This window comes from Amblyomma maculatum, chromosome 1 (genome assembly GCF_055883805.1).
Source record: "Amblyomma maculatum isolate TAMU_Amacu chromosome 1, ASM5588380v1, whole genome shotgun sequence".
In the NCBI taxonomy this organism is placed as follows: Eukaryota; Metazoa; Arthropoda; class Arachnida; order Ixodida; family Ixodidae; genus Amblyomma; species Amblyomma maculatum.
In genome coordinates, this window is record NC_139344.1 from 362,242,634 (window position 1) to 362,268,658 (window position 26,025).

General features: G+C 44.2%; 1 protein-coding gene across 1 annotated transcript; it reads left to right on the forward strand.

Moving 5' to 3' along the window:
• Positions 1-426: 426 nt before the first annotated feature.
• LOC146207954 (fatty-acid amide hydrolase 2-A-like) lies at positions 427-26,025 on the forward strand. The gene is made up of 8 exons (XM_084591665.1): positions 427-972; positions 12,705-12,924; positions 14,833-15,042; positions 16,550-16,669; positions 20,949-21,106; positions 22,373-22,471; positions 23,829-23,972; positions 25,554-26,025. The coding sequence occupies exons 1-8, from the start codon at positions 790-792 to the stop codon at positions 26,004-26,006; spliced, it is 1,587 nt and encodes a 528-aa protein (XP_084447791.1). The 5' UTR covers positions 427-789; the 3' UTR covers positions 26,007-26,025.

Below are 26,025 nucleotides of genomic sequence, written 5' to 3' on the forward strand. Positions count from 1 at the left end.
CACATTTTCCTCCTTCAAAATTTAATCCACGAATATTGGGACATCATTTTTACGTTCTTTTTATCCTTTATACCCCACCTCCTTTGTTTTTCTTTGTCGTGTTTAGTCGTTCTAAAAACATTTGGGATCGAGGGGCCTTAAAATAGTCCATTCCCAAAAAAATCGAGATCGTCGCTGTCACGGATGAAGCTAATGCTTATTTCTTGTTTCATGCATATTATTATTCTTGTTTAACGTTACTAGATGTAATCTAGTAACATTGCTTCTTGCTCACGTGAGCTGCTTGCTTCAAGACGACAAAGTTGAATTCGAATTTCGCGCTAATGCACAGGTGCATAGCGTCTGTACCGCTCTGTGAGGGAGTCAAGCAGCCCTTTAGCTCCCGGCGACGTCACGAGTATCGCTTGCTTATCAGCGTCGTGAATCGAAGAGGTCCAAGGTCAGGCGCGGCTGTGCGGCGTTTAGAGGCGAGGCGGCAAATGTTCCTCCTCGCCCCGGTCGCGATTTCTCTCTCTGCGGCGGCAGCGGCCGCAGGCCTGTCACCCACGGTGCTCGCGACTCGCGCCAGTGTCGGTTCTAGGCTTCTAGGAGCAGAGGAGCGGTAGGAGACCGAGCATCTGTGGTTCGGGACGCCGCGCCGTTGCTAGCGCGTCAGCTGTGCTGACGGCTTTCCCAGAACTGTCCGCAGACAAAACCGCGAGTTGATAGCGTGTCGAATTCGTTTCATAGACTGTGGGCGGCAACTGCAGTCATTTCTGTGCACGTGAACTCACGGCGAAGGCATCCACCATGAAGAAATTGGTGCTCAAGTGCCTGTTCATCGTCATCCGCTACGTGAAGGTGTTCAACGAGTTCTTTCTCACCTCTCTGTTCGCCTTCATCCATGGCAAACCGAAGCGCTTGCCTCCAATCATAGATGACTTGCTGCTAAAACCGGCCACCGTCCTCGCCGAAGAAATTCGGACCGGCAAGGTAAGGCGGCCACTTTCGTTTTCACCCAGCCGTGACGGCCGTGGGTGCGGGTTCTTTGTCCGGGTAATTACAGGTGTCGGCCGGGTGAGTCACAAACCTTGACGCGGCTGCATTTGCGGCTAAAAGCATTGTTGCAATTGGTTTCTGATCAAACAAGTTTACCGGTAAGTTTAATCTAATCTGTCCTTCCCAACGAAAAATTGTAACGTACGGCTTTGCCTCCAGGCACGACCGCGGTCGTGGATGTGCCAACAAACCTCGTGATTATTGCGTATCAGCGGCTCAATCGCGTATCTAGGGTCTGCGCGCAACAGTCGTGTGCAGCCAAGATTACGGCTTTGTGTGCACACCAGTTTCCGCGGCGGTGCCACAGCTGTGCATATTCACTGCGCACACGAAAGTGCTCCGCCGAGCGAGCGCGTTGATTCAGCGCGCTGCTGCTTTCCGCCGCACATGTGCACGCTCTCCCTGCTCTTAAGTAAACATACGCCGTTCCCGTGCCATTGTCCGCGCGCTCCGGTGCGAGAGCGCGATGCTTGCGTTTCTGGATGAATTTTGTTATGCGATGCACGCGCAGACATCCCGCGAGCATTAGGAGCATACAGAACGAGCTCTGGGGCAGGACCGCGCTGATATGGCGGCGCGCGATTACAAAATACATTTTGCGCAGCGAATATTTATGACTTGACATGTTGCGAAAGCATCACCGGTTGCTTCCTGTCGCTGAGAAGTTGAGCCTAGGCCAGCCAGCGCGTCATATCATGTGCCCGTCTCGGCACGTCAAATTGCTCTCACGCGATCTTTAGCTTTAAAAGGGATATGAAACGTTCGGTGCGAAGAAAAACGGGACGCGCGCAGTCACGGCACGTTGAGGTTCTTCCATTTTGAAGTCGCGCCACGACGTCGACCTTGGAAAGTATATATACCCGCATAACATCCACGCGCCTATAACCTGTAATGCTAAACATGACTCTCCCTGGAAGTTGCGAGCGGCCGCGTTGCGAGGGAGGCGAGGCGCCCGTGTTGATGAACGCGCAGAACCGTCGGTTTAGGTTTTAGGTCAAAACAGGCATCCTGACCGAGCCCGTCTGTCCGGCTCCCTTGCCGCTTTGTTCTGGCGAGAAGCGGGAGTAAAAAAATAAAACAGGTTGACGCGTTCAGAGCGCCCGAGAAGCGGTCAAGGTGGGCCACACGAGGCCTTCTCTAGGGCACCTTCTTTCCTTTGAGCTGGTGTATAGTAGATTGCAATCAAGGCCCAGATAGCGCATTTATGTTGTTTGTAAATTGAAGGTAGGCGAGGTCCTTGAATATCTGAAGGAAGGGTTGGAGGAAACCATGAAACATATGGCGTGACAGAAAAACAAGGGAGGACAGAAGAACTTTCATAACTGCTGCTTTCTTGTCAGTGGACACAATGATAACTATAAATTGTAGTGTGTACACAGTCCCAGAGATGTGTTCTTTGATGTTGGCAGTAGCGGGGGAGACCTTTATTTTGCACACCCTGAAGTATGAGGCTCTTTAGCACTTAACAGAAGCTAAACTGTGTCAAGGACTGGAGATATTACTACCCGGGATGTTGTTGTGAGAGCACAGGTTACAGGGCACACTGTGATGTGCACATCGTTAAGTTAAGCATTGATGGTTCCAAGGCTAAATTTGTATATATATCTCTTCTATATAATGCACAGTGCAAGGGATGTTCACAAATTGCCAAGGTTACCATAAAAATTTTCAAACTTGCTGAGTTTAACATGGTGGTCTGCCGTGAATTGTTTGAAGTTTGAAGTTTGAAGTTTATTGTATTTCAAAGGTTAACAAAACATGAATACAGAAGGAAGTCCCAAAGTCAAGGACTGCGGAACGGGACCTCCTATGATGATTATTGAAAAGAAATACATATTGAGCAGTTGCAGAAATTATACAATATTTTGCATCAGTGGGTTGGGGCGAATGAAACATGAATTAGTACAGACGCTATTGATGTAATAACAAAGAATAAACACCTAATCACATAAAGAAAACATAGGAAACAATTCATAAAAAAGATATAAAGGATAACACATGAACAGATTACCTTGAAAATTACAATAAGTGTGATAACAAAAACTGACGAAGAGCGGATTTAAAGGCAAAAATAGTTAATGATTGTTTGATAGTTGTAGGTAATGAATTCCAAAGAGTGGTAGCAGAGAATCGGACTGATTGTTTCCCATAATTAGTGTTTGGTTTAGGCAGCAAGAAGTTGTTGATGGCGAAACGTGTGTCCGTACGACGCGGAATTTGATCATTGGTGGTTAGTGAGAATGGAAGTAGCTCTCTAACAGATTTGTACATTAGGATACATAAACTGTAGTCGATTATTTTCTTTACAGAAAGAATATTGTGTGATTGGAGCAAACGAAGGGCATTTTCTAAGCGGTGACTGCAAGTAATAATGCGTATAGCTTGATTTTGGATAATTTGCAGGGAAGATAAGTGCGAAGGGTACGTGTTTCCCCAAGATGAAATGCAGTACTGAATGTGAGTGTGGATGAACGAGTAATATAGAGAAATGAGCGTGGGAATATCAAAATACGGCCGAACTTTAATTAGCACTCTAATGCCATAAGCCATTTTACGAGAAATAGATGTGATGTGAGTCCGAAATTTTAGATGTTTATCAAGTTCCACACCTAAAAATGACACATGATCAGAAGCAAAGATAGAGTTAGAGCCGATGTTAACAAACTGAGAGCCGATGTGATTATGCCTTTTCCAGGAGGCACACAGTGCATATTGGAATATTGATTTGCATGCATGAAGGCACTATGTTCAGTCTAACATGTTTGGTTTTTATTTCTCTCATTCCCTAAGCAAGGACATTGCATGTACAGAGTGAAACAAGTATTCATAACGGCAGCCAAGGAGCACGAACGCAAGAGAAGAAATACGCAACACAGCAGGGGTCGTCCGTGTGTTGCATGTTTCTTCTCTTGTGTCTGTGCTCCTTCGCTGCCATTATGAATGCATGTACAGAGGCAATCTCACTTGTCAAAAGCACTCGAGTAGGGTGTTGCAGAGCAAATTAAGTCATATCTTTACACAGCTGCTTGGTTCGGGGATATGCACTTGCGTATGTGTGGTTCGCTTGAGTTTGCGGCTGCTCCAAAGCACAGTTATTACTAGCAGATGTCAGTGTACAATGCATGCATAGGATCAGAGAGAAAAATATTTGAATACATGGAACCGTAACTAGTCATCGTGAAATTGGTGAATTGATGTTAGGCCAGCAACAGTAAATCTGATTGCGAAACAGAAAAAAAGCAAAATGTGTTGAAACTCAAAGGTAATCCAACTTGACGCCGCAATTTGAATACTTCTCAGTGAATGTGTTCAGATGATTCGATAGAATGATACGCTTGTGCATTGGACAACATGAGCAGATAATGTACATCACTGGTAAGCCATTCTAAGAAACAATAGTTCTTCGAAAATACTTGTTTTACTGGAGTATTCGTTAACCTTTCTTTGGGTGAGTTGCAGCCTAAAGTGTTAGACCAGTTCTTAATTGGTCATGATAAAGCAAGTGAAAACGTTTCATCCTTTTTTTTTGGTAACATTTTGAAGCCAGGCAAATGTGCAACAGTTGTATGCATTTTAAATGAATCTTAGTGGTTTATGTTGCGCTTTTTTCTGTTTATTGATGTTAGTTTTTGCTTGGAGGTCCAAATAGCAGCAGCATAGTCCAATATCGATGTGATGTACGTTTTATAGCATGTCAAAATAATATTTAAGTTTGCCACTGTCCTTCCCAGGTAACCAAACTATTTCACTGACTCATACATACCCTATGTGCTCGTCCCATCACAGCTAGTCGTTTGTATTTATTTATCCAAGATATTTATAACCTGATATTGTAGCTGAAGCGTAATTGCCACGGCAGTATGTGAAGTTTAAAGGTTGCTTCTTTCGAGTGACTGTCATTTCAACCAATTTTTCTTTGTGTGCGATTTAAAGCCATTTGCTATGGGGTATACTGTTCTTGTATATTGGCCAGAGATGTGTGTAAATCTACCTGATGATTAGAGCTACCTGTTCTATTGTTAATTGCACATTTGTTCCAAGATAAGTTTGATTTTTTCAGGGATCTTGTGAGCACTTTAGAGAAAAAGGAATAGTGGTCCAAGTACCTATCCCTGAGGAATTCCCAACTCAACTGACGGATCTAGAGGACACACTAGCAACCTTAATATGATGATAATACAGATAAGCCTTTATCCACGCAAGCTGGTTATATTTATTCAGTAATGATTTTAGCTTGAGTAATATTTTACGGTGATATACATTATCGAAAGCTTTTTTTTTTTTGAAGTAAAAAAAAATAATGTTGACCAGGTTATGACTTTATAAGGCTGCAGCGAGATCATGTGTCAAGTTACTGGGTTACAGCTAGACAGGCATTTTCAAAAACTGTGCCACCATATATATATGTTATTTTGTTATTGTCAAGAACATAGTTTGGTCTGGAAAAGATGTGATCCATGGTTTTTTGCACACATGCACAAAACTGAAATTGGCCGAAAAGAAGCGGGTCGGTGGTTGCTAGGATAGGGGGGTGGTTTGGGCCTATTTCCGGTCGACTGGGAGTTTGGCACATGTCAAAGATTTGTTAAATATGAGGGTCAGTATTTTGTGCATCATTTGGCATGCCATATTAGAAAACAGTTTGGCAATTCATCTGCACCAGGTTGCTTCTTAGCATTTAAGTTGATTAAGCAAAAGTACAGCTTCCTGTCTGGCACAAACAATACCAACAGATTTCATTATAGTGGTTAAGCTGTGGTCTCAAGCCATCTAAACAGAGTAAAAATAATCGAGGGATTAAGTCTCATTTCTGTCAACATAGTGTTTCATTTTTTTATAACTGCAATAGGTAGGACCTTGTTACAACCTCAGTTTCTATTGACATGGTATTTCTGTATTATTGGTACGTGTGTACACACTGTCCACTACTGCTGCTTTGCTTCTTTCATTGGCCACATATCACAGGATGGATTCATCAGATGATTTGTTAATTTTAAGGCACATATGTTTATGCTTGTAAAGGTGCACGCAATTTTTTTTGTTACCGACGCCTGGATAGGCTATTTTGGGCATTTATTGCATGGTCTAAACTAGAAGCTTTCTAAGGGCCCAGGTGCTTTTGTCACCCGCTTTTGTAAAAATATTACCAAAGGGAATAAAAAGGGGAAAAAAAAAACGAAAGGTCATACTTTTTGTGTTAATCATCATATGCTTATCCTAGCCCTACCGCTAAGCATGGAAGCTATCATTTCCTGAAAGTTCCTTGAACATATGCATCATGATTGCATGAAGGTTAATTAATAAAAAAAAGGATGGAAGTAATTATGGAAGCAAAGGAATAATTACCTATGAAGAGCCTTTAGAGACAGTTATTGTTGCCTAATGGTTTTAGTGCCAGTGGATGTCAAAAGGTGCAGGGCAACTAACAAAAATGGTAGTTAACAGTTTTAATTGCAGCAGATAGGAATTTGCAATTACTAAATTTGGAAGTTCTAATTACCAAATTATAATGGACCATCAGTATTAAAGGTAGAAAAATGATATTGCCTTCAACACTACGAAGCTAAGATGCGTATGAAATGTCCATGGGCGTGGCTATGTATGTTCCTCGATTGTTGAGCATCTGTTTCACACATTCACTCAGCACAAGTTTCAAGCTCTGTAGTGCCGAGGGTAATTGGTCTTCTTTAAACATAACAACAAATATGGGATGCCTAGCATCAGGCAGCTACAGTTGGCCCGCTACAGCCATATCTCTGAGTGCCTTAATCGAAATGCTGATTAGTAGGCTTTATTTTCTTGGCTTCCTAATTAACACACATTTCAGTATCTAATTTGTTGTATGGTGTCTGCCACTCTTAATGCGAAGGAGTAACAATTTTTCTATAATTTGCCTTTTTTAGAATTAAATTTGGCAAAAGGCTTTTTAACCCCATAAATTGTTTTTCCTACAGTTGTAGCCCTTTTGACATTATTTGCCAATTAGCTGGGAAAGAGTATATATCAGCTTGGTAGCGACTGTTCCTTTGGGGGGAAAAAAAAGTAAGAAACAGACAGGCACACAAAATTAAACTGTCACCGCTAATGAATTGGCTAGACTAGATTTAATAGACGGCAACAACTGTCAAAACGCACAACAAAAAAAAAGCCCGAGGAGTCCATGAGTTGCTTGTTTTCTGTGGACAGTGCGGACATGTTTCATTTACAGTGCATTAGCCCAGGATGAGTCATAACGAAAAACTGCGGCTGTGATCTATAGGTGCTTGTCGTTAGGGGCACTTGTGATTAACTGCCATTGTTGTATCGCTTCTGCTTTTCACAAGCATGGTAGAATGATAACTGCAAGAAAGGAGTAAATAAAGATAGCCAGTTTATTTTTCCAAAAGAAGTCACTTCTGTTCTAAATAATAGACGAACTGGGCTAGATGTTATTACCACTTGTACCTAACCGCAGCTGATAATGTATGCCAGCCTGTTTTTTTCTTTAGGCCGTATGCACTTCTTTTAAAAATTTTTACCCTGTTATGTTGTTGCAGTAGAAATATCTGCAGCTGGATGTTCAGTTTGCCTTTTATGGGCCGAGTGCAGTTTGAACGGTCCCTGCACACTTACGGCTGCTTAAAGATAAATATTAAAAGCAACAATTTTTTTATTATTATTATTTTATTATTATTATTTTTTTCAGTGAAAAAGAGGAAAGGAAATGAATAAACATGATGCTTAGTCCCGTCGGGGGTTGGTAGGTTTTGTGAGAAAAGCTGCAGGATGTATTTTTATCACTCACTTGAATTGTTGCTTCATGTGGTGGTTTAGTAACGAGGGGAATGGACTATAGCAGTGAGTAATGATATAACAAGGGTATGGTTAGTGCCATCTGGAGTAAGTGGGCTATGTGGAAATGTCACAGGATGGAGTTGTTTTTATCATTTTGCCTAGTAGTTGTTTCGTGTGCTGATTCAATAAAGAGGGGAATGACCGACAGCACTAGAAGACGATGCAAACAAAGATGCTTAGTTACTGCTGTAGTAAAAGGACTTTTCGGTAATTTTGCTCACAGAGCACCTCAAATCAAATGTTTCTATTTTGCTTTGAATAGAAATCTTTGGAAAGTATTTTTCATCCTCAGCAAGTCAGCACAGCAGTAAAAAGCAGATAAGTGCGATCTGTGGAAGCATATGCTTTTTATCTGCACTTGAGAGCAGTTCACCTCTCGTCACCTCACATCTAGTCCCAATTCTGCATGCATGGAATCAGTTTTATGTGGAGGGCAATGTGTAGGTTGCTGTCATGCTGCTTCCCGTGCATGGTTTTGTGACATTAAGATATACGCTCTGGTAAACTTGTACAACTGAGCTTTATATCTGTATTTGGCAAATTGCAAGCTCCTCTCCAGGTTGTGAGAATTGTGGTGTGAACTGTCCCGCTCATTTGTGCAGCATGTTCAGAATAGCATGCTGCTTGTGAGGAGGCATTAATGTTTTAAAAAGACACTTCGTTCTGCGTGTCTTGCATGTTTCACTTTTTTTCTCTCAGTTATCACATTTCTATTGTAGATTGAAACCTTATAGGCACGTGCGGGGCATGTTCTGCATGCATATTAATTATGTAGCTATCGGGTGAGTTACATCCATTATCTCCCTTTATCATTTGTAGCTCTTTTGAAGCAACAGCTGGTACATGTACACTGCAGTGAGCGTCCTGTGAACAATGCAGTTATTTTTATCTAAGGGGCTACTTCTTTCACCAGCAGAATGTGATAAAAGCACAGGGCTGCTATCTCTAACAGCATAGCTGCAGCATGTGCTGTGGATTTTCGAAAGGCGGAAACCTCTATTGCATGGCTTTTTCCATGCGAGCGGCACATTTGTAACTGTTTTTTGCATGACAAATTTTATCTGGATGCTATCAATGCATTCTCTTCTAAATGCAAACAGTTCCAGCATCCAAATTCCCTTGTGGATAACTTTACTATCTTCCACGCAGCACCCACACTTGGACATGTACTTTGACATCTTGAGATTATTTTCTTTTTTTTTCGAATGAGCTGACGCAGGGTTGTAGTCAAACTGTGTGTTTTAACAAGCACAGGCAAACATATCTTTGATATGTTTTTATAATAATTGCAATTACTTACTGCTGCCAACACAGTCAGCCAGCTTGGATTGTTCTTTGACATTGTGATGAAAAGCTCATTTTGAAAAGCATAAGAAAAATGAAAAGAAAAAGCTCCATTCTTATTCTTGAGCACGCGCCCACTTGCACAAAGACAATGGGCCTTGGTGACGTAACAATGGCAGTTAAAAGATGCGGAATGAAATGTGAATAGAGAAGGGGGGGTGGGGGGGGGGTGCTTGTATGTGGTTTCTGTCGTCATATCCTTCAGTAAAAACACAGGCTCAGTGTCCCACTTTTCGCCTGAACAATAATGACGGCCAGCATCCTGAGCTGCCTAAGTGAGTCAAAGTGCTGCGAAAGAATGCGACATTGAGGGGAAGTAGTTGGCTGATGGCTAGGATGACCTTGACATGGCTTTGAGATGCTATATTCATTGCGTTTTATTCAGAGTGAAAGAATGTAAAGTGAGCATAGAGAAAAATACTGTCTGAACATTCGGTTTCTGTCAGGCTTGCCACGTGTATGCACATTATATATATATTTAGTTCTGGCAAAGCCAGGCAAGGGTACTGCCTTCGTAACACAACAGCCCACCTCAAACAAAGGTTGACGCGACCATCATATCTCTCGGCTTTGTGCGCATTACACTGTGCACTTTCTTTTTTGTCCTTGGGGATTGCTGTCGACACGCGCTGCAGTGAAGTAGTACTTTGTTTCAACATTCTCTGCTTGCGTGGAATCTTAATTCATGCATTATAGCCATGGCTTCGAAATGAGGTGTGAACAAGTTCCCTTTGCATGGTTACGTCATCGTGTTAGCGAGAGAGCAATGAGGAAAAGACGTGTGCCAAGTCAAAATTAAGCAAACTTCCTGCTCGAGCTTCTAATGATTCATCCTGAATTAGAAGGAGGAAGTTGCAAGCGCTCGCATAATAATGGCCTAATTCAAGTTTTGGCTCAAATGGGGTGGCTGATATGCCCTCTGCTGGCTTTCCCAGCTTTTTAATTTCTAGTTTGTGATGCTTGTAGTTAGCGTTGAAGGATGGTGACAACTTTATGGGTGCTGTTTCGCATTAATGTCAGACTGCTTAATGAAACAGCAGTTAAAGTTTACGTGCCTATTTGCCTATCTACCATGCCACTGAGTGTCACGTTTATCTAATACACAACGGTGTATCTCTCCTTGCATGCACATAACTGTTTATTTTTGCCGTATTTTTAATTTGCTTCTGGTGGTTAATTTGCCCTGCACAGATCAAAGGGGTGCCCCTGTGGTGTCCGGCACTTGCTCTTCAATGGAAAGAATGGTGCATAATTAAAGGCTTGAAGGCATAAAGACTGTTGTGGCACGAAGTCATTGCCTCTGATGATTGCTGCAGTTGCATTATGCAGTAGCTATTGGTCTCCCCTTGTGCCAAGCATGCATGTGGTTTCATGTGGAAATTGTGACGCAGTCATGTTTTGTGCAGCGTGATGTCATACCATTTCACATCACGTTTAGCATCCAGTTTTTAGTCAAATTGGGGACTAGTTTGCAATAGGGTTTCAAATTGGTGAAATATGCACCTCTAATCGTATGCCATTCATTGTATGTGTAGGTATTCACCGAGAAGTGGGAGCGATACTGTGGCTTCCTCCGTCCCCCTCCAAACCAAACCACCTAAAGACGTTTAGTGCCAAAAATTCACTCAATAAAAAAGCGACGCACACGCAGACACACACACGTATGAAATCTGCAGAAAAGGGCGCGTATTGTTCTCCGGGGACTGCTAAAAGATGGATGGATTTTTGGCTTAGTTCCTCTGTGCATATAACTATCAGTCTCACTTCTTTACCAGACTGGATTATGGATCATATATTCTAATCAAAGGCGTGAAGATATTGCTCCTATGTCATCACTGATGCAGCCGCTATATTTTAATGTTATTCACAGCTTTACTTCTGCTGTGTGATCAGTAGCCCTGTCATAGCTTTCTGGCCATACATGTGGCCATTGGGCTGCAAAGGGTTAAAAACTTCATTTTCACACGACGATCTTGGTTCAGGCAAGATGTGTGTTCATATTGGCTTTAATAGTTTCTGAAGCCTGTCAGATTTAGAGGGGGGGGGGGGGGGACGAATCTTGAAGAAAATAGCTGTAGTTTACTCTGTGGAAGAATGTGTCTGTGTTGGCAAAAAAGGCACTCTGGAATACTGCATATAAATATTTCTGAGTAAAAGTAGATTTTTTGGCTCTGTGGTTATATTGGTGTTTGTCCAGCTAAACGATATGCTTGGTGCCGAGAAAATTGGATTTAAAATATTCTTTTCACTTAAACTTGCGATGCTTCAAGTAAAAAGCACTCCGTAATTAAAGTCATGGCCCTGAGTGCAAAATGCTGTGTTTACACTCGGTGGTTTGCTAAGGTAAAGGGTGGGTCATGGCATCACTCATATTTACAAGTTTTTTTTTTCATTACAAGCTTGGTAGCGTTTCTGTCATTGGAGTATAGTAATCTGTCAGTATGAGCTAACATCAGTTTTTCCACAGTGTCTCTTTATGTATGCAATGCTTTGCGGTTGGACCTGGCATGAATTACAAATACTCCAAAATAAATGTAGCGGTTTGCAGTATGGAAGAATCGTTTCTAGTGTTTTTTCCACTAGGATCAAACATATTGGCATTCTGAAATTTGAATTGGCTTATTGCCATAGGCATTGATCTCATTTTGGCGGCCTCTGAACAGTAGAGATATGAAGTCTGCGTCATCCTTGTGTAGAGCATGTGACCAGTGCATTTCCATCCAAAGAAAGCGACACCCTGCTGGAGCTACTAGGATTTTTTTTAGGCAGCATGGAGGTAAAGCCAGGCAGACCTAATAGGCAGATGGGCAACAGTGCTTTAACCCAAACCCACCACCTGTGTGCCATTTTTTTTCATTTCAATGGGTTGTCGTCGTGTGTTGTGAATTTTATTTATAAATGTTATTTATAAATTTCGAACCTGAGCTCATTCAAGAGTTTCATGTCTTGCGTTATTAAGAAAAAATTATCGCCTTCAATCGGGACAAATTCTTCATTCAAAACTGAAGCCTTTGCACACACAGCAAAACGACTGAGGTCAAGCCCAACAGCTTTTGTTACCAAGCGAGGAATGGATATCAGCAGCGTTACAAATGCACTGCTGACTGTGCACGAATTGAATGAACTGAACTAATGAAAACAGAAAGCATAAAAACTAGATTTCTACAGAAAACAAATGTCACAAAAATGCATAATCATAAAAGAGGTCATTGGGACAAGGATGAGAACCTGTAGTAGATATTTTGTTACGGTATAAAAACCTTCGAAAACCCCTAAAACTAACCATTTGTGCAGTGTGCGCACTTGTAGCAACCAGTATTAACATCTACGTGAAGATGTGGTCCCCAGCAGATCAGTCATTTTTTTTTTAACCTGCTAGTTTCATGAAAAATGCGAAATGAAATTGAATTTGGGCTGTAGCAGCCTTTTTAAATTGTTTTGTGCTTATTATGCTGTGCCTGGCATTCCTTTTCCTTGTTGCTGTGCAGTTGAAGAGCGTCGACTTGGTCGAATGCTACATGCGACGCATCCGCGAGGTGCAGCCTGTGGTCAACGCGGTTGTTGAAGACCGGCTGGAGGAGGCCTTAGCCGAGGCTGAAGCAGCTGATAGGCTCGTGGCATCCAAGACGATCGCACCTGATCAGCTGGCCAAGGATAAGCCCTTCCTTGGGGTGCCACTCACGACCAAGGACTGCTATGCTGTGAAAGGCGAGTTTCAGTGCAGGTTGTATTCATAGCTTCAAAAATGGAGAAGCGCCATACATCTCGCAGAGCTAACCCAGGTGGCACGAACCATCAGCCCAATATTGGCACTGTGTTGGTAATGCAGTGGCCTTATATTGGGTTGAACACTGCCAATAAGGTACCAATATTGGGCCAATATTTGGTACTGCCTGGGAAGCTCAGCTCTGCAGTTATGTTTTATGGCCTAACCAAATTCTGCCAGTTTGTTAAAGAGCTAGACATTTTCGGTTCTCAAAATTTTCCCGAAACTCTGTTAACATTCCTTTTCTTTTTTGCCAAATTTTGCCCTTCAAAACTTTCTGAAAAAGGGAGAATTTCCTGAATGGAATATGACTACAGTTCCGGGGAAGCACAATACCAAAGAATCTGAAACTAGGGGGCGGGGAAGGTGGAAACAGACACAGAGCACTTAATTTGAGTCAGTATTTATGCAAGTCTTCTCAGTAAACATGCTTAGTTTAATAGTCACCTCTTTGGGGTCACCTAAAAGAGGTTGCAGGAAAATGGAAGGTGACCGCGGTTGTTGCTTGTGCTGCTCTACTCACTGCATTCTCACATTACGCCAGGCTTTTTATTTCCTGTTAACAAAGAGGAAGAGTCATTTGCCTTGCGAACAAGATGCTAGTCGTTGGTGACCTAAATGTGAAGCCGATATGAATGGCAAAGAGTGCGGCGAATTTCCAGACTGTTTCAGAAATGTGTAGTAGCCAGTGGGACCAAGACTGAAGAAAGCGAGGTCAATTTCTTTGTTGTATTGTCGTCAGTTACGGCATTTTCGAGTTTGTAAGTTGCACTTCCCTTCAAGAAGCAGTTTTTCTGAAAGATGCTGTAGCAAAGCGCCGAGGATTCCTTCATTAGATCGAAACAAAATTGTACACTTGAGGCAATCCTTGAGCAGGAGGGGGGGGGGGGGGGGGGGGGGGAGAGAGAGAGAGAGAAAGAGAGAGCTAATGTGCCTTCTGCTGCCAGGCCTTTGTGGTTGGCTTGATTGGCCAGGCCTTTGTCTCGGCTTTGTACTTGTGTGGTTCAGACAGGAATGGAACAGTCACTGAAATCTACACTTTAGGGTCGCTGTGGCTGAGCTGGATGCAGATGCCGCCACTCCATTTGGTCTATCTGTTGCGAGATGTGGTTTTGGCCATTACACATTTACTTTACATTGACTTGGCATGTCAAGCAATAATGTGCACTAATTTATCATTTTTGGCTGGGTAAAATTGCACCACTGTGTGAGACGCATTGATAAAAAAAAAACAATCAAAAATTGCAAATTATTCATCGAGAGATGCAGAATATTCTCTTATCCTTTGCTTTAATACTGCAAGTGACCTGACACATATGGCTTCTTGCTTTTTTTTCAGAAATGTTGGGATTAGGAGCTTCTACTCCTCAGATTTAAGGAAGCCTTTTGATAAACTGCAGCACAGAGAAAGGGGGCGAGCGAACGGAAGAGGTGTTGTGCATAGTCTGCTTCCTATTTCGTCATTCATAAAGAAGTGGTTGTATTCGCTGGTCATGGATCCACGCAGTGGTATTATGATATTTTGGGGGGGCATGAAAAGAACTCAGTGTGCTACAGAAAAATGGAGCTAGGTTGGAGGAAGTATATATATGTAAGGAGGTCATACATGCATTAATTGAAGAGGCCGATTCTGGCTTTCTTGGTACTAAATTCGTTGGGGAAGTAACATGGAAAGGCCATGAGGTGTTGAGGGTCAAAGGAGAGGTATGGAATAACGTCCACAAGGTGTTGAGGGACAAAAGAGAGGTATGAAATAATGTCCAAAAGGTGTTGAGGGACGCAGGAAAGGTATGAAACCGTGCGCCCTTTCCCATCTTCTGCCTTTAACTGCAGTTGTGCATTTTTTTCAGGCATGCTTCAGGACTCGGGACTGGTGCTGCGTGAGGGCTTTCGTGCTCCACAGGATGCGGAGGGCATGGCCCTGCTGCGTTCAGCTGGTGCCATCCCACTGGCGGTGACCAACATCTCGGAGCTGTGCATGTGGTGGGAGTCGTACAACAACCTGCATGGCCGCACAAACAACCCGTACGACAGCCGGCGCATTTGCGGTGGATCCAGTGGTCCGTTCTTCTTGCAGGCAACTGCCATGCTTACTTGTTGCATGCAAGCCTGCCCGACCGCGATGCCGCTAAGCCTCAGTTGGACATTGGCTTTAAAGAAAAGAAAATTCCTCTCTTTTGCTACTAGGAGTGAGGTAGTTGTAGTGCCCAAAGTGAAGTGGCATTCAGTATTTTTTTTTTTTTTTTTTTCATTTTATACAAATGTAAGTGCGGGAGAAAGAACAGTACTACTATACTGCAAAGAGTGAACTGTGATTGCTAAAGACAGTGGTACACTCAGTGAGCTGCAGTGTTTGCTATTTTTGCCTGTGTGTCATTTACCATTTATGCTCGCATTACCACTTCTGGCCATGGTGGTGAATATATGAAACGTCCTTTCTGGTTGTAGGTGCCATACACAGTATGAGTGCGAGAAAAGCAGGGAATCGGGCAATAAATTATTATCTCATACTATGACACTTGTATGAGAGTGCCAGGTCCAGGATGGTTGTTTTTTGCTGTTGCAAGGAGAACAGCTGAATCGAACAAGCCTGCAATCACCAATTCATTAATTAACCACTGTAATCCACACATACTCATTAATATGTAGTCATAAGGTACCAAATTATGTGAAAGTCCACCCGACAAAGATATAATAAATGCCCCGCTTTTATTCAAGTCTGGCATCAGGACAAAGGGTCCTGGCTTCTATTCCACGTCATCCTCCCATCGCAAGAAAGCTTCGGCCAACTAAGCCATGTCGTGTGGTCTTGCGACATCACAAAACCCGCTGACAAATTAGTACCCCTACCATATCGCCTGTCAATTACTGCCTTCCCGAGGCAAACTCAGTTACAGATAAATTTCCTGTTCTTTTCAAAGATTTTGCACAAAGATTGGAAGCACAGCAATTAATTCTATATAAAATGCAAGCATGTTGACAAAGACCAGAATTCTACTACCAGTCATGCAACTATAAACGTTGGCAGTCATGGAAGAGAACAAGCATATGCAAATGGGCAAAGAAGCATCTACATGGACTGTATATCCATTCAAAGACTTAAGGCTATGTAAGGACCTGTCATTGCTTTGGCATGCAAATTGTAGTGATTACCATTAAAATGTAAACGCAATTACTGAACCTGACTTAGCGAGTGCCATCTATGTCGTTGAAAAACTGCAAGATGCTGCAGTTTGTCAAAGCTCACTTCAACGATCTAAGGTCATGCTGGCATTTGCCTTTCCTTTTTTTCTGCATCACCATTGAAATCTGTACTTATCTTTGAGCTCGGTAACGTTTATTAGCACTCTTACTTTTCTATGAAGTTTACTTTGAGGAAATTTTATAAGGTTATTTCGTGCACCTCATGTACTGAAACCTTGCATTGCAAACTTCCGCTATATTAACAGCTCTAAAGGTAAAAAAAGAAAAACATTTGTTCGGCTGTGTCCTTCTTCTGTATGCTTCTTCTGCAGCCAGCACACAATTTGCACATCAAGTTGGTAACATATATCTCACTATTTGCAGGTGGTGAAGGAAGCCTTATCGCCAGTGCTGGCTCTGTATTTGGTGTTGGCACTGATATTGGTGGCAGCATTCGAATGCCGGCATTCTTCAATGGCATCTTTGGCCACAAGCCAACCAGAGGTCAGCCAACCCTCATGTATTTGTTTGGACAAATGTCATCAGATTTGTTTGTTTCTGCTACACTGTGGTACCAGGCAGGTATAACTAGCATTGTCAGGGAGGTGTAACTATGCAAGTATTCTATGTTTAATACTAAACTGTGCAAATTGCAATAAAAGCGTTGATCGAAATTCTTGTTGTAATATATTGTGTTTCTAAGACACGCAGTGCAGTGGTGTGTTGAACTACATTTTTCATTTTGCAGAAGGGATTTTTCTCTCTTACATCTTTCCATACAATGGTTAACAGTATATAGTCACAACAGTCTTGTTGCGTTATTGCTATGAAGCTTGGCTATTCCGATGTATGGCTCACATTATGTCTTAGAAAAAGCAATCATACGCCGATTCTTTGCTGAAACTACTATAATAACAGACTTCACTCACAAAATGGCTGTTTCGCATGTACAGTAGACTCCCTTTCAGACGAACTCCAAGGGACCATGAAAATTGTTCGTCTAATCAGAAGTGCTTCCAAAAATGTTTGAGCATGCAGAGTGTGTCCAAATACCTCCTATATAAGAACAAATGAATAAAATGGCCTTTCAGGAAAATAAACTGCAATACAAGCATTTATTGGACTAATGATTGTCTACTACACTTTTCAGTAGTAAGGCATCAGGCATTGTTGACTGTTACCCAGTCTGTTATTTTTTTTTGTGTCTGTTGTGAAAATCGACGGCCTGCTACAAAAGCAGACATCTCGCTTAACTTTTGAAGATACCCTTCAGTGCCCTCACACTGTTCAAAAAACTGTATTAAAGTGTCTAGGCAGGCATCAGCTGCATCACAGGTAACTAGTGCAGATTCAGGCATAACATTCAAGCTGTCATCTTCAGCAGCAGTTTCCGGTGGTAGGTCAAGCACTTCTTCAATCCGAGCGTCCAGTGTGTCAGCCCTACACGTTTCCACACTTTCGTCAATGCTGACATACGCACTGATGTCAATGAACACACCCTTACTGCTCAGCGCAGAAACAATGCTTCTATCCTTTAAGTTCGCAGTGTGGTCCTCATTTGTAGTATTGCAGTCATTTTGCACTGAGCAATCACTAAGTGCCACAAATCCTGCATGGCGGAAGGCTTTGGCAATAGTGGCTTGAGTAACCTGCTCCCAGGCACTCAGTAAATGGACAGCACTTAACAGGTTAACTGTGTACTCCTTACTGCTCTCCATGCAAATCAGCATCTTTTGCAGCAGACAGCGACGATAGTGCCTCTTCAAGCTACTTATTACTCCCTGGTCCATAGCCTGCAGCTTCGCCGTTGTATTCGCTGATAGAAACTCCAGTTGGATGGCATGAAGTCCGGTGACGTGGCCGTGTCTGGGACAGTTGTCAACAACAATAAGAACTTTTCTCTTCTATCTCTGGAATTCCAGTGGCGATCCATCTCTTGAAGCCACTGCTCGAAAAGTGCCTGCGTCATCCACGCTTTTGAATTAGCCATGTACGTGACCGGCAGCATTTTTATGTTTTTAAAGCAGCGTGTTGCTTTAGATTTGCCAATCACCAGCAACTTTAGTTTGTCAGTCCCAGTCATATTTGCGCTCACGAGGACCGTTACTCGAAGCTTGCTCCGTTTGCCCGCCACGCAGTCATCATCAGCAAATGCGAGCGTCTTATTTGGGAGTAGCTGGTAGAAAAGCGCAGTTTCGTCCACATTGTATATGTCTAGAGGGTCACATTCGTCCATGAGTTCATTCATCTTGTTCTGCCTCCAATCGCTGCAGACCGCTTCATCCACTGCAGCGGCCTCGCCGACAACACAACGAAAGGCCAGTCCATGCCTTTTCCGAAAACGGTCGAGCCATCCATCACTGCACGCAAACTCGACATTCAGTCACAGGGCAATTTCTTCCGCCTTAGCTTTCAGTAGCACTCCATTCACTGGCAAATTCACACTGCGTGCTCTCTTCACCCAGGCAAGCAGAACGTCTTCAAGGTCTTTGTGCATAGCTGTGCGCATCCTCTTCCGCTTCGGCGCAAACTCACCATCCTCCAAAGCACTGGTAATCCGCATTTCATCCTTCACGATACCACTCACAGTACTTTTCGCGATGCCGAACTTGAGCGCTATTTCAGTCTTTGAAAGCCGGCCGGCGCGAACTTCGGTCAAAACTTCGGCCTTCTCACGAAGCTCAAGCGGCTTTTTTCAAGTTGTTGGCCGACTAGCCATAGTAGCAACACGGCAAACACTGCGTGCACGAAAACAAACAGCGCACACCACGAGGTGACAGCGTACAGCCTGGTAGAAAATTGCGGGACACGATGCGCACACCCGCCACGAACAATGGATCTGTGCACTGCGTAGTAGGCGTCGTTGGCGGTCAGCAAAGGCGCGGAGCTCGGTAGCACTGGCATGACGACACTATCACGTGATCACCATTGGGAAACGTCATTGGCTGCTTTTTCTTCTCACCATTTTTTTTCCCGCGTTTCGCTAGTTTTGCTGGCCGGGCCGCGCATGCTCTTTTTTTTTTTTCTCTCTCTCTCTTCCTCTCTGCGCTCTGTTTCGTCCTTGCCCGAGGTCGTACCAAGACAGCCGGCGCGACGCGAAACGCGAACCTACTCCTACTGCGGGGACAAAAGGAGTGAGCGGGAGAACGGTGGGAGAGGACGAGCAGCGGCACTCTTCCGCCTTCGTAGAATCGCATTTTCGACGCTGACGTGCTTGGGTCTGCGTGCGTCGGCGGCACGGATGGTCGTGGCACTGAAAAGCTTTTTGTTTTTTTTCTTTCCGCTGAAGCGCTGCTCGGACGGTCGAGTAAGCTGCGCGGGTGGGGTGCGGTTGGCCGTAAAAATTCATTTTAACCGATTAGTGATTGCAAAGTGTTCATCTTAAGCAGATTTTTTTTGCACTGACTCTATGGGGAACCAAACAAACGACCTCCACTGTTCATCTTAACCGAGGGTTCATCTTAAGCGAGTTCGTCTTAACGAGAGTCTACTGTACCTCTAAAGCCTTCGTGATTAGCTCGTCTTATGAGCTTCTTCTGGTTCCGGGTGATGAGCATATATATTTTCCTGCCAACCTGGAACCTGATTAATGCAAACAAGCGGCAGTGCTTTAGGTGCCTTCAGCTCATCGTGCGATGTGGTCTCGAGGTTGTACATATCTACTGAACATCAGAGGTCCTTAGAGAATTGTTGAACCTGCTCAACATGGCACCTTTGTCAACTTTTCATCGCTTCACATTGCAGTCCACATTTATCATCTGAAACTCATCCTAATGTATTACCCTGCCATGGTGGTGCAGTAGTTAGGACGCTTGACTGCTGTGCCCAGGGATGCGAGATTGAATCCCGGCCGCGGCGGCCACTTTTCGGTGGAGGCGAAAAGCAAGGCGTCTGTGTGCTGTGCGATGTCAGTGCATGCTAAAGAACCCCAGGTGGTCAAAATTTCTGGAGCCCTCCACTATAGCGTCTCTCATAGCCTCAGTAGCTTTGGGACGTTAAACCCCATAAACCAAACCAAGCCATAATCCTGATGTATTATTTATTAGACTGACCTTTAGCAACATACTTTACTTTCTGATGTGTGAATTATGTTTTGTTTTTTTTCTCATTTTTTTTTGTCGATGCGCTGTACATGAAGGTACGACTTACGCATTGTCACACAGTGCTGAAGACAGAACGAAGGAGGGAAGGGGAGGGGGGGGGGGGGGGGGGTATGAAAGAAGTTCACTGTCTCGTGCTAATGCACCAGGCTCAGGTTGACTCACCTCTGTAAATAAACCTGAAACGATGTGAAAAAAAATGATGCGCCACCATGTGCACTACTTTTTGCTGTGCTTGGTTGGATAACCATGCCCCGTTGGTAAGAAAGTTGATGTGTGAAGTCAAACCTCAAAGAGATGAGGGTGACAATTCTTCCTGCCTTGGAGAGGTTTGGAGTGGTGACAATGCGGAACGAGCCACGCCGCGTGCGGCCTGGGAGCAAACTAAGTAGGTTGTGCAATTGCGATAGAGGTTCTATACATGCATGTGTACAGTACAGTTCACTGTTAAAGGGAACGTACAGCAGCATGTCTGTCGCGAGAGCAGCCGGCAGTGGCCTATTGTTAAAGGGAGCGTGCTATCGCGTGGCCTACATACTTCGCAAATCACTGGAGCTGTGACATCATTTGCTGCCCGCTCTCGTGGCACCGCTTCGCGAAGCATGGCAGACATGCTGTCGCGTGTTTTCAGTGGACCATGCTGTACATGAGCTTGACTGAGAGCATGCCTTTTGTCCATGCAGGACTGGTTTCAAACAAGGGCCAGTACCCGCCCGCACGCGACGACTCCCTGGATGCCTGCCTGGTGGCAGGCCCCATGTGCCGCTATGCCCGAGACCTGGCGCCCATGTTGGCCGTCATGGCTGGTCCCCGTGCATCCCTAGTGCCCTTCAACACCAAGGTTAGTGGCCAAAGGGTCAAAGAACCTCACTTGCTGCCACGGGCAGAACAGGTGTGTGGAATATGTCTCACGAAGAAGAGCATGCTGCCGCTGTTGTAGACAAAAGGGAGGATGCATGGGACGTTGACGAGAGCTCATGAATGTCCTTTGTGTGCTCCCTTTTGTCCTTCGTCCTTATTTTGCACTGACTTTTTCATATCATGTCTGGTGAAAGCCCATCCAGCCACTGTAGCTGTAAAAAGCAATGGGGTGATCAGCTCAAAAACGCGCTATTTCGTTTCCATCCAGCATCTCCGCCAAGGACGGGGCACTTTTGAGTAACGTTCTGTTCTTAACTTGTCTGAATACTAATTTTTTTAGCTTGGAGTGAAAATTGTTGCACTAAAATTTGTCATAGTAAGAAAGGCTAGTTCATTGCTGGGCACAGAAACGGATGGCAATGACTGGTGGTTACATTACGTTGAGGTAAAGGACTACAATTTTCCTTAGGATTGTATTATTCGAATAGCACTTAAGGTCAGAAAGCGCCCCACATTTGTGGCACACAAGGTGATAGTAAAACGTGATAACCAGGGGGCTATGGAAACTTGCAAGCAGAAAGGAGGTTCAGCAGTGTCAATAGTATAGAGACTTAGTTTTTGTGTTCGTGTTTTATCCGTTCTAATGATGCGTAAGAGACTACTGTACGCAGATTACCACGTGACATTCGCCTGTGACAGCTAAGTAATTTTTAATCGAATTTTTTTTTTCAACATCGAGCAATGACTGATGTCAAAGTAAAGTCTAGGTCACATGAGGGATGAAAAAAACAAAACACTGATATAATCGCAGCTCCGTTGTTTGAATTCACTAGAGCAATAAAGTCAGCCTGCCTCAAGAACAAGAATCGCAGCAAGTGAAGAGTCTGCAATTATATCGCTGTTTTTTCATGCCTCGCATTACCCAGACTTGATTGTGACGTCACAGCCGCCAAACGGCTACTGAAACCGAAACCAAAATTCATGAGAAAAGAAAATTCAGTTACAAAATATTTCGCAGTCGTAGGTGGAAGCCACAGGGTGATCCATGTACAGGAATGTCTTATGCTTCATTAACAAGAAGAAAAATGGCGCCAAATTGTATGTACTGCTTGTAGTGTAGTGTGGCGGTCGTCTTTTCCCACTTTTCCCAAGAATAGTGGTGTTTCTCTGTACCCCTTGTAGAGAAACGGCGCGATTTTGCTTCACCTTCACTTACTCTTGCTGCTATCTTCTTGCATACCTGCAGGTGGACTGGTCCAAGGTGACCGTATACTACATGGTGGACGACATGGGTGGGGCCCTCTGCACACCAGTCCACCCCGAGATGAAAGATGCTGTGCGCAAGGTAAAGTTTAAATTTTTTTGTTACACCCGTTTGCAGCACAAATTTCTCTAAAACAACGCACATGACAAATCTGCGTAGGAGTTGTGGGTGCATTTGTGTGCTGGGACTTGCCTTCTGGTGTTTATTGCAAAGCTTTTGTGCCATGCTTGTGTGATTTGTTATTCATTCGTACTTCTAAGTATTTCTCCCTCAAATTTTTGGCCAAGGAGAAAATAAACATTAGAAAAAGAGGCACTAAGGGCAAAAAAAAGACAATAGTGTAGTTCTTGCTACAGGTTAGCACTTTGTGTGGTATGAATATGTTTTGAATTCAGCTGTATAACCTCTGTCATGGCGGTGACGACCATGACCTACATTAGACTTAGCAGAGCATTAATGTTAACCTTAATGTTCAGTTCAGTTCAGTTCAGGCGTTCAGTCGTGTCCGACTCTTCGTGACCCTATGGACCATGTCACGCCACGCTTTCCGGTCTCTCACTATCTTCTTAACATCACATAGCTTCATCTGCAATGCCTCGAGAATGTTACGTCAGTGTTAAACAATTATGCCAGATACTCAACACTATGCATCAAGTATGGACATTAAGTGTGAAAGCCACACGGAAAGCTACATGCAGAAAGCATCATGCAGGAAGCATCATGCAGAAGGCGTCACGCAGAAGGCTACACAGAAAGTGCCATGCGTGAACTCCGCACCGAAACAAGTCATGAAAGTGTAGAATTTCATAAATTTGAATTCTATTGCTCACTTTTTTTTCACATTTATGGTAAAGCTTGCAGGAGTTCCACTACTCTTGTGACAGTTGTTTTCAGGAAATACTTTTTGCCCGCCTGGATGATCATTTAGACGTAATTTGGAAATGCAGCAATGCTTTCAAACATTTGCTACATAGCACCAGCAGAGTCTGCTATAATCTTGCTTGCGCGCCTGGTTAAATGAAAAATTGCATGACAGCACGCTGAACGCTGCGCAATGAACGGCTACGTGATAATTTAAAACGAAATAACTTGCGCGTCATTATATTGCGAAATAAAAAGAACTGAAACCGAAGAGCAAACAACGTTACTAGAACGCTGGTTCTGGCGAGCAAGTCGACAATGCTGTCACACTTGTTTCACGGCATTAAATTTCGCATCACACAAACACGTACTCTGAGGAAATGCATGCCTTCGAAGCCAAAACTGTCATAATGCAGTCATAACTGCACTGTAGTCGTGCAGAGTGCAACGGCAACACGTAACAGCTACGTGTCACGTGCTGCCGTGAATGCGGTCATCAGAGAGTCCAGTTTTTGTTCCAGATTTGGGTTAAGCGGTTCTATTGCAGCTTCGAAACGATGTCCTCACTGCTACACAGGTGGTGCGATACTTCCGTGAGACGCATGGCAGCCCTGTGGTTGAGCTAGCCCTGGATGAGTTCCGCTACTCGGCACAAATATTCACTGCCCGGCTGGCCGGTGCAAGTGTGCCTTCCTTCGCCTCCGAGCTGGCGCTGCTGAAGGCAAGTGGAACTGATTCTTTCAACACCGACGTTCGCATGCACCAAAAGAGGTGCATCGTTTTATGCAGGGTTTCTCAAGCTAGGTTTTTTGGAGTACTGCATTGGTTCCCCAAGTGCACATACCTGCATTAGTACAGTAAAAGCTCGTTAATTCGAACTTCACGGGACCCGGAAAAAAGTTTGAATTATCGAATGGCCTCGAAAAAACTGACAAGAACCATTTGTATTACTGTAAATGTACCGTATATAGTGGCGTAACGAACCCGCTCGCATAATGAACCCACCCAGCCCAGATTTGTGCAAACGGAAAAAAAAAAACAAAAAAAAGGCGTCAGTCGTTAGCGCGTCCGTCCTTCCGTTTCCGTTTCCCGCCGTCGAGTCCCGGTCCACAACACATTTCTTGGCAGTGGGCCAAGATGCGCAGCGATAACGGGGTGTTTATCTTTTGACTTTAGCTCCAGCAGGGTGGGGAGAAGCAAACTTGGCAAAGTGCCAGCGCTTGTTCGGTTGTGTAAGCCTCCTTTTCAGTACGTTCGCTTTATCATGCTATGAGCGACTGGGGCGGGCCCATCAACTGCCACTCCAATAATCGGAACGCGCGATAGCAGCAAGCTACTTTTGAAGCAGCGTTATGATCGCGGCTGACTTGCGTGCTTCCGTTGACAACTGATGGTTGGAAGGACGGATGGCTATCGCAAAAAAAAAAAAGAAAAAAAGTTTAACCCGTAGTGCCCGTTCGAGATCATAGCCTTTCATGGGCGTTGGCTGGGACTGCGCCGACAGTACTTATCCCTATTTACAAATAAACAGGGTTGGAATTAACGATTATTTAGTTCCGAGCTACGTTGCGCAGAAGAGAGAGCAGGCAGCCGCCGCCGTCGCTTGCCGCGGCCGCCGTCCCCTCCCTCCAACGCCGCTGCCCGCCGCGGTGGTCATGGCACCATTTAAGTTTTACCCCCTTTTCCTTCGTTTTACCTGGTTCCATCTTCTGTCCCCGTTTTGGACGTGCGCAGCCTTTAACTATGCTCTCCGATCGCGGAAGTGTTTCTTTACTTTTTTATTATTATTATTATTTTATTTTTTTTTGCCGCGTGATGTGCGCCAAGCCGCCCAGACGCGGCGGCGCGTAGTTCGAATTATTCGTAGCGGAACCGACTCGCGTTCGAATTAATGGGCTTTTTTATACACAGATCTCTATGGAGCTTGGCCGGACCAAGTAGTCTAGTTCGAATTATCCTAAAATTCGAATTATCCAAGTTCGAATTAACGATCTTTTACTGTAATTGTACTGTAGACTAGTCCAGTAAACTGCCTGTGATTATTAAATAAAGTGACTTCCGGCATCTTTAAGGGGCATGTCTGCGTGCTTTTTTTTTCCCCCGTGCATTTCGGGCAGGAAGGGATGAAAGCCCAAGAGATACGGTATTCCTCAGCACCTTTTGAGAGCCGTTGGTGTTTTGCTAAGGCTTTTAAAAAGACTGAGAATCCCTGGCCCACAATGCAAATTGCATGGTTTGTCTGGTGTTCTCGATTTCTTTGCCGTGCAATGACAGATGTCCACGCTTTGCTACTTTGCTTCAGGGGAAGGTGCCCGTCTGGCGCGAGCTGTTTCGTTGGCTGCTGCGGCGCTCGCCACACACACTGCCCGCCCTCGCCCTCTGCCTCCTGGAGTGGCTGTCTCCCAAGCGTGGACACCCATCGCTCGTTCGCATGCTGTCAAAAGCGGACGTGCTGCGCGACCGCCTAGACGCCCTGCTGGGAAGTGGCACAGCCATCTTCGTCTACCCGTCACACCCGGAACCGGCACCATTCCACTACCAGCCAATGCTCAAGCCGTTCAACTATGCCTATACGGCCATCTTCAATGTCCTTGGACACCCGTCGTGCCAGTGCCCCGTGGGACTCTCTCGAACCACGGGCACGCCACTTGGTGTGCAAATTGTAGCTGGCTTCTACAAGGATAACCTCTGTTTGGATGCAGCCCTTGAGGTTGAGAAGGCATTTGGTGGATGGCAACAACCTCCTACTAAGTAATTGAGGCAACTGTGGGGTT

Excerpts from the sequence above, each read along its gene's own strand:
- LOC146207954 (XM_084591665.1), top strand. The coding sequence starts at position 790 with ATGAAGAAATTGGTGCTCAAGTGCCTGTTCATCGTCATCCGCTACGTG. Across the intron at positions 15,043-16,549 it reads CATTTGCGGTGGATCCAGTG|GTGGTGAAGGAAGCCTTATC; the intron begins GTCCGTTCTTCT and ends CACTATTTGCAG. Across the intron at positions 22,472-23,828 it reads TGAAAGATGCTGTGCGCAAG|GTGGTGCGATACTTCCGTGA; the intron begins GTAAAGTTTAAA and ends ACTGCTACACAG.